General features: G+C 39.8%; 1 protein-coding gene across 1 annotated transcript; it reads right to left on the reverse strand.

Annotated features, from left to right (window-relative positions):
• Positions 1 to 1814: 1814 nt before the first annotated feature.
• LOC149006634 (putative receptor-like protein kinase At5g61350) lies at positions 1815 to 5114 on the reverse strand. Its single transcript, XM_089167524.1, has one exon. The coding sequence runs from the start codon at positions 4861 to 4863 to the stop codon at positions 2218 to 2220; it is 2646 nt and encodes an 881-aa protein (XP_089023650.1). The 5' UTR covers positions 4864 to 5114; the 3' UTR covers positions 1815 to 2217.
• Positions 5115 to 8779: the final 3665 nt, after the last annotated feature.

An 8779-nucleotide genomic window follows, 5' to 3' on the forward strand; every position in this document is an offset into this window, starting at 1 on the left:
TGTTGAACCAGCACAGAAAAGTTGAACCTGTTTACCATACATGTTTTTGTTGACTTCTGTGCCAAAGTGGGTAAATGGCACAGAATAAGTGTGCCAGAATCGTTACCATACAACCCAATGGTATCGGTCATAGTTATTTAATTCGATGAATATTTTACAAATTATGGTATCGGTCATAGTTATTTAATTCGATGAATATTTTACAAATTATTAGACAAATCCGAATAATACGAATTATTCACCCAAATTCATGTTATTCCATTGATTTAGTAAGGGCCTGTTTGGTTACATGAATCCAGAGATTTTCTCTGGATTCATGAATTATACCTGTTTGGTTGTAAAAATCTCTAGATTCATGAAATCTAAAGATTCACCTTTTTACACTAAAAACGTGAATCTGTAGATTTATGGGTAAGGGGTGAAATCCAGAGATTTCAAAAAAGCTATACATTTGCACATTCACAAAAATCACGTCGATCAAATAGTTTTTTAGGATGAATCCACTGATTTCATTCCACAACCAAACATTTAATTTTATAAATTATGACTCCATAGATTTGAAATCTCTAGATATTTGAAATCTCCAGACTCATATAACCAAATAGGCCCTAAAATTCTTGAATTACCCATAGGAATAGAATTTGGGATTAATTATCGATGAATCGAATTATATGTGAATAATTATGGTTCATGATTGCATGAAAGAGGTGAAAACTTATAGATTTATTTACTGCAAACACATCTAGTGATAATCCTTCTTCTTCTTCTTCTTTCTTATGCGAATTTTCTCTATATAATCCGTCTGCAAACAATCTCTGCACAATCATAGGTTTCACATCTTGGCTCCAGCTTTTCTGTGATTTTTTTCATTATTCTTTCTACAAATGATTTATGTACAATCTTCTGTGGTTCTTCCTTTGCTGATTGATTGAGATTCTCAACTTGAGAATGGCAAATAAAGCCAAGAGGCTGAGGTCTCAATCCTTCTATCACTTTTTTGAACCTATAAAATCTAAAACCACATTTACCAAAAAAAAAAAAAATTAAAATCATAGTTTTGTTCCTTATAATTAATCTCTTTATTAGGTGTGTATGTTAGTTTTTTTTTTTTTTTTTTGGTAAAAGGGCTTTTATTAAGCCGGGGGATGGGGATATTAATATGTCTCAGCGAGATCTAAACCCACATCCTCTTCACTATGAGGTGGTGGTTTCAACCACTAGAATAGATCTGCGTTGACATGTATGTTACTTTTAGATATTGATAAACTATCGAGTATTGATTGTGTTTACTTGATAAATAACAGTCTTTTGTCTCTTTCTATAATTAATTTCTCTTTGAATTAGTTTATTTAATCACACACAAAAACCCAAATATACCGGTTTCCCTATAATCTCATTGATTCTGCTCTTAATTTGAGTTTCTTTAATCTATGTTCGAATTAAAACATCCGAATTTTTTACCTGATTTTTTAGCAAACGAATAATTCTCCAATCCAAACCCAAACCTAAATTTTAATTTGTCTGCTTTTCTAACTGAACTAATAACTTAACTTAATTCATCAAATTATTCTAAATAATTATCAAATCCGAAATAAATAACTATGGTATCGGTATTTAGTGGAGATCCACTACACCCAAACTCCCATGGGACTGTCAATGTGAGATCCACACTGCCCTGCTTGACACAATGTCAAATAGACTCTGAATGTGAGTTCCACTACCTCTTCATATGAATGTGAAAAAATTGTCTTGCACAGGTTGGATGGAGAGAATCTGGACTCATCAATTTGGTCTCAAAACCATGGATGGTTGTTGCGACTTGCTACATGATATATCTTTTCCATAAAAATAAAGAAAGCCTCAATTTATTACAAAATATAAACCTTTAAAAACCAAAAACGTCCCAAAAAAATTTATCTCAAAGGAATTGAACTACGGATTAAGGAGCAATCTTCTACAAACACACAAACCTATACATGCTGCAATGACAATTAAAACAAATGTTCGAACCGGGTGGATCAATTGCACATCATCAATCTTTACTCTTTCTCAGCCTGGAGGAAAGTATTTCTTTCCTTCCAATCAAAGCTTTAAGTCCATTTATGTAAAAAGAAGATCGAGAAAGCATCTGCCTCTGATAAAGAACGGACAAGCTTTTTGATTTGCTTTTTCCTTATTCAAGACCACCAGATTTCCACGCACTCAGCTCTTGATTAATTACCTTCCTTGAAACCCATCAATCTGGGAAAACACTGGAGAATGAACCACTCCTGAATCATCATCAACAGCAACAGAAGCTGGTACTGTAACACCAACATTGTTTTTCTGTGGCTCATTGTTCCCCGTTGTCTGCAAAGCTTCTAGATTTGCATGACTTTTTTCTTCTGGAGGGTCGAGCTGTGTTGCTGCTTCTTGAAGCTGCAAAGCATATTCCAGATTCCAAAGAACATCTCCCATGGAAGGTCTATCCACTCCATACTCAGCCAAACACTTCTCAGCAGCTTCTACATACTTCTTCAACGACTCAGCGCAGATAGTACCTTGGAGATGAGTATCAATGATCTTCTCTAGCAATCCTTTTCTGTGCCACTGCATTGCCCATTCTGCTAAATTCACTTGTTCTCTGGGCAATGCAGGATTGATAGCTGGTCTCGCACACAACACCTCAAACAGAACAACCCCAAATGAATACACATCTGACTTCTCCGTCAGCTGTTGTCGCCGGAAATATTCTGGGTCAAGGTACCCAAAACTGCCCTTCACGGCGGTGCTGACATGGGTTTGATTCATGGACGGTCCAGTCTTGGAAAGGCCAAAATCAGCAACCTTAGCAACCAAATTGTCGTCCAGAAGAATATTTGTTGTCTTCACATCTCTATGGATGATTCCCTGAGCGGCTCCAGTGTGAAGATAATGAAGCCCTCGAGCAGCACCAATGCAAATCTCAAGCCTTTGTTTCCATGGTAATGGAGAGAGGTTAGAACCATACAAATGGTCTCTGAGGGGTCCGTTAGCCATGTATTCATACACAAGAATCATCTCTGAACCTTCATCGCAGTACCCAATGAGAGAAACAAGGTGACGATGACGAAGCTTGGAGAGCATTTGGATTTCAGTTTGGAACTCATTAATGCCTTGCTCTGAGCTAGGGTTTCCACGCTTAATGGCCAGTTTGGTTCCACTATCGACCTCCCCTATGTAAACCTTTCCAAACCCACCAACACCAATCACTGCCTTATCATCGAAATCACCCGTGGCTTGTTGTAACTCTGCAAAACTGAAGTAACGACCCAACCCGAGTGTGGAGGAATAGACACCCGAGTACCCGCTTTTGCTCTTTGACCTGAACCCGCCTTTGGATCCGCTTGACATGAAGCTGGAATGGCTAGCGTGAAGAGGGAGAAGCCACGAGGAGAAGCTGTTGCATTTTTGCCAATCGGAGGGCCTCTTTTGCCATTTCACGAACATCGTGCCAACCAATAGCATGGCAGTGACACCCATGACGAGCCCAATTGCTGCGACTATTTTAAGCTTGTTACGGGTGAAAGTGGACCCCGCATAGGATCCATCAATGGAGAACAAGCCATCCAAGCTGCCAGCGTCGTTGTTCATCTTCATGATTTCAAGCCCATTCAGAATTGCATTGGGCGTCCCAGATTGAACGTTGGAAGCTGGGCCCACTTGCACCGTTATGGCCCCACTAGTAATTGTGGAGGCGTTGACGACAAAATCCTGATAATAAGCAGTGGATAGTGCCCCGGTGCTGGTGGAGAGATCCAGTGCTGTCACACCCATCATCCCGTTGATGTAAACGTTGAAGTAAAGATCGTTAAGGCTTGCGCTCACTATATCACAGAAATGGAGTCGGACAAAGTATGAGAAAGTCGGGTCAACCTTCAGCACCCATGTGAGGTTGAAATTCGGGTCGGTCACGTTCGCATTCATCATTTGATCCGCAGACGAATAAACCCAATTCGGGGCAATTAAAGCACTGGCTCCGGCGGAAGGGAATTTTATACGTGACGGCGCTGCCGATACGTTTTCAGCAGCAAACGGATTCTTCATGAAGGACGAGTCCATCTGCCACGTCCGCCCTAACGTATCATTAGACGGCGTTATGGGGGGCCCACCTACATTCAAACGGTAGGAGACTTCGAAGGCGTAATTTGACAAGCCTTTGAAGGTTCCGACGGGGGAGACGGCGGTAGCGTCGTCGGAGATGAGCGTATCGGGTGCCGATACGATTTCGATTGCATTGACGAAAGCAATGGATTTGGATTGGGGCTTGAATATGAGGGAAATTCTATCTGAGGTGATGTTGATGAGATACTCTCTGAAGATTAAGGAATTGTCGTTGGGAATGGAGAAATCATGGAGGAGAACGAGGGCTTCGGTGGTGACGGAGAAGGTGGCGCTGGTGAGATTGTATGTGGGGTGAGGAAGAGGGAAGAAATAGAGACGAACCCAATGTAAACCAGGGCGAGAAATGAAGAAGCTGTAAGTGGATTCTTCAGAGAAAATCCTTGCAGTTTGATAAAGAGGCAAGGAAGAAGAGTAGACAAATGAAGATTTTGCAGCGTTGGAATTGTTAAGAGATGATATCGACGCTTGTACGTTATCAGAGGTGGAAAGCAGAGAAGCTGATTGACTGTCGGAGCGAAATGAACGGCCATCGTTCAAGGTGTTAGCATCGGTGGAGCCGCAATCTAGCAGGTAATTGTCTACCGGGGAATATTTCACCACATGTACAGCTGATGATGATGAATCCTTTTTAGCAATTGCTGAGTAAGGAGCGATGGAAAGGAGAAAGAGAAAGACGAGGGAGGAGATGGGGTGACCACGTTTCTCTCCTCCCATGAACATTGTACGTAAATTCCACCGGTGGTGGTGGGTTGTGGGTGGTGGTGGTGGCGGAGGTGATTACAGAGGTGGTGGTGGTGGAGGAAGGAGAGAAAGAAGGGTTGATGGAATTCTGCAAGTAATTTCACCGGAGAAACTAATTAAGGACAGTGATGAAGAATGAGACATGAAGTCTATCATGGTGGTTTACCGTTTACGTGTGTTTCGGTTTCAAATTTGTGCGTACCAGCGCGAAAGAAGAGTTGATGTGTATCTCAGGCTCTGATAGATATGATAAGACACAACGAAGAGAAATAGTTTGACTTTAAGAAAAAAGAAAATGAGTTGGTTGGAAGCAACTACGAAAAGAACGTGCGGGGTGCACCGCCGTCGTATTGTATAAATGTTTTGTGAAGGTTTATTTGTCACTAAAAAATGAATTTGTGTGAGGGTTTTTTGGGGTTTAGGTAAGGGTAATATGGGAAATGGAAATACAAAAAGATTTTGAAAGATGTGGTCAATGAAATGTATGAATCAAACCAAATCACTTGAACCGGGTTTGATATTGGTCTTAGATAGATGAAACAGGCTGGTCAATTATACCTCAGGCTATGTTGGGTAGAGAAAAGTCTGTCCTTAAAACTGAAAATTTCTAGATTTTACTTCATGGACTAAATCGAAATTTTTTTTACCAGAACAGTAAAAAAAATTGACTGCTAGTTGGAATGACTTGTAGTATGGTTGAGCAGTCATTTTTTTTTAAGGTATATTACCCACTAGAAAAGCCAGAGATATTTTGCTTGGAATATCTTAAAAGAACACCAAAGATGCCTTTGACTTTTGATCAGTAACAACATTTATGTTCCTATAGAAGTGATTAGCAAGATTCTAATATTCTTAACTAACTTGGCTAGTCATCTAAGCATACTCCGAATGGAAATTGCCTCTAGATCGAGAATCTGATTCTATAATCAATGAATCAGATTCCATCTCTACAAGCCAATAGCAGACCCTCCTTAAGTGCATCGAGTTTAGCTTTATGCACAAAATACATATCAATGCTTTTTGTAAAACCTCCCATCTAATAATTTGCATGATCTCAAAAGATTTCTCTTAACTGTGTTACATTAGTATACTCATTGACAGCAATGTCTACATTTAGCTTTAGAACCCCAATTAGTGGAGGTATTCACCTATCACTTCTCACAAGAGCCAAAGGCTGAGAAACTACCCCTATATAGGACGTACAAGCGTCAAGGATAGGAAACATATACCCTTTAATGACTCTCCAACCCTCTCCTAGGTGATTATACTCCTTGTGAAGGTCTTTGTTTCTCCAATTCCACAGCACGTAAACAGTACAAGCAAAAATAAACAACCATTAGGTTACCCCAACCTACCTTGAGTCAACGATAAACTATGGAGGTTCTTATGTACCAATTCCTTGTTTGTATCTCCATCTTAACACAATCTCATGTCATCCCCTCATGGTTTCACGGCCTCTACTTTCTAATATTGATTACTTTTTAGGGTAGTGGTTGTAACACCTCAGCAAAAGGTTAATCTAATGGTCCGAAAAGAAAAAGAAAAAAACCTTTTGAGACAAATGGTTGCCATAGCATGGCTAGATACGATTCCCAACAAGCCTCATTGAAGAAACCAAACGGATGCTTATTCCTTGGGGCACTTCAACAAGGTCCATACAAATCTATGCAAAAGCTGACACCATAAGTGGCATGTCTTGTCTAGACTTCTCGACAAGTCGGCAGAAGCAATACCCAGAGAGATTTTAGGATGTTAGCATATCTCCTGATAAGCACAGATCATTTAATGTATAGGTATAATGTATTAAATGTTGAATTTAATGCTCTAGTACCCGTATAGCTATAGTATCCAATAACTAATCCTGCCCGACAACTAATGACCAAGAAGTCCACTAAGCAACTAATTTAGCGAGTTTTGTCAAAAAGTGGTTAGTTGATAATCATATTCCAAAGAGTGCCATAGGAAAACAAATAGACCAAACTCAGTTGACCCCTGTTCAGAAGGGTTCGATCAATATATTTGCTAATGTGACACAATCATAGTCCAAGAAAATGAGTGGGGAAGTACAAACATGGACCCGGAAGCTTGCTGCATGCTCAACCTTGCACTTTCTTTTAGTATATGATGAACAAAACCAACAAAAATAAGCGACCAGTAAAAAAGTTACGGTTTGAATTTATAAACCGAGTCCTTAGCGGATCAAACCGGCGCTTTGACACTGTTGAGATTGTTTTATAAAACCAAACATGGTTACACAGAATACAAGAAGCCCAAGTCAATTTCTCCAAACCGCGTGAAACCCAGTTCCTTTGCTCAATAATGGACAGGGAAGACCAACCACGCATTCAAGCCAAGGTTAATTTCTATCCATCTCCTCAACTACTCTGTAAGACGGCAGCAAGGCCGGCCACAGTAGTGGTGGAAGTGTAATGGTGGTTTTGTCTTTCGAAGCCAGCATATAACCTGAGCCCAACTACTTCATTTTAATTTTATATATCCAAGAAATATTATTTAGTGTATCCCAGTTGCTTGGATCTTCAAACCGTATCAAAGATCTTGACAATGAGATAAATAGTTATAAATTAATTGTTTATCTTTTCCTGTTATAGTAAGGTTGAAGAACTTTGAGAGCATCCAAAGAAAATGAAATGTTGTTGGATAATTCCTTATGTGGAGATCTACTAATAGCTTATACTGTTTATGCAGCAGTAATCCAATTCCGAAGGCTTCTGCACAAGCAGTGTTACCGGCTTTTTTCTTCCTATAAGTTTATGTACTACCTGATGAAATCGTTATTTGATGTGAAAATAGGAAGCAAGAAGAGAGAAGGAGACACTAAAGTTAACATGGTTCGGTTTAGATGTTCAACCTACATCCACTGATCCACCATGGTAAAATGCTGCAGTGATTTTATTATATTTTGCAATTGATTTGTACAAGGCTTTTTTTTATAAAAGAAAACCTAAGAGTTTGCTACTTGTTACAACTCTTTAATTCAAAGGGTCATGGACGAGAATCAAAGTTGATGGGAGAGTCCATCTGCTGAGGTAGTTTACTTGAGATTAAACTCTGAGATTTGAATTGGTTATCTTGAAGTGATGCGCATGAAGTGAAACTCTTCATCTTGGTCTCTTGAGATGATGCACAAGTGCTTGAAGTCCTTGACTTGGTTTCCTGAGTTGTGCAATGGTTGAGTCCGTGATGGACTCTCTTCTGTTCCCTAACACTACCTAACTAGTTTCAACAGAAATCTTACCCAAAAAATGATATCAACCGAAACAGATTTTGACACACAAAATTGACGACCTAAACCTTTTCAGCTATCAGTGCAGTATTTGATCCAGTCTTTAAAGAAACAAAAAAAAAATTAACAAAAAAAATGTGGGAAAGAGAAAACCGGGGAAAGAACCATTTTTCCCCCCAAAAAACACACACCGGCGGGGGGGGGAAAAACCCTCATTGAGAGCACGGTCCAGACTTTTGGAAGGGCCCAGATCACTACAAACTGACCCACTTAGGAGAAACAAACAAGGCGCATCCAACACCACAAGCGCAACCAGCCCTCCAAGCTCTCATCCTTGTATTGTTGGGCTTGTTTTTTGTTTTCCTCCTTCCCCCGGTTTTTTATAAACCACAAAACAGCTAAAAGGTTCCCAATCACAAAATCGGGTGATGGGCCAAAAGCCACCAGAAAGCTCCCAGGGGATCGGTCCCATATGTCTGATCCTTGGACAACTTATCCAAAAACTAACCAACCAAGGCCACAACCCGAACCAACTCTCCCCAGCTGAAAATGTGCAACACTATGATAAGCTTATGTTGATTTTTAACATTTTCTGTTTTTTTTTTTGCATTTTACATTAAAAGCGACAGTGAAAAATGGGAAGACCACAAG

This window comes from Hakea prostrata, chromosome 8 (assembly GCF_041222555.1).
Source record: "Hakea prostrata isolate BN-2017 chromosome 8, UWA_Hpros_2, whole genome shotgun sequence".
NCBI classification, from domain to species: Eukaryota; Viridiplantae; Streptophyta; class Magnoliopsida; order Proteales; family Proteaceae; genus Hakea; species Hakea prostrata.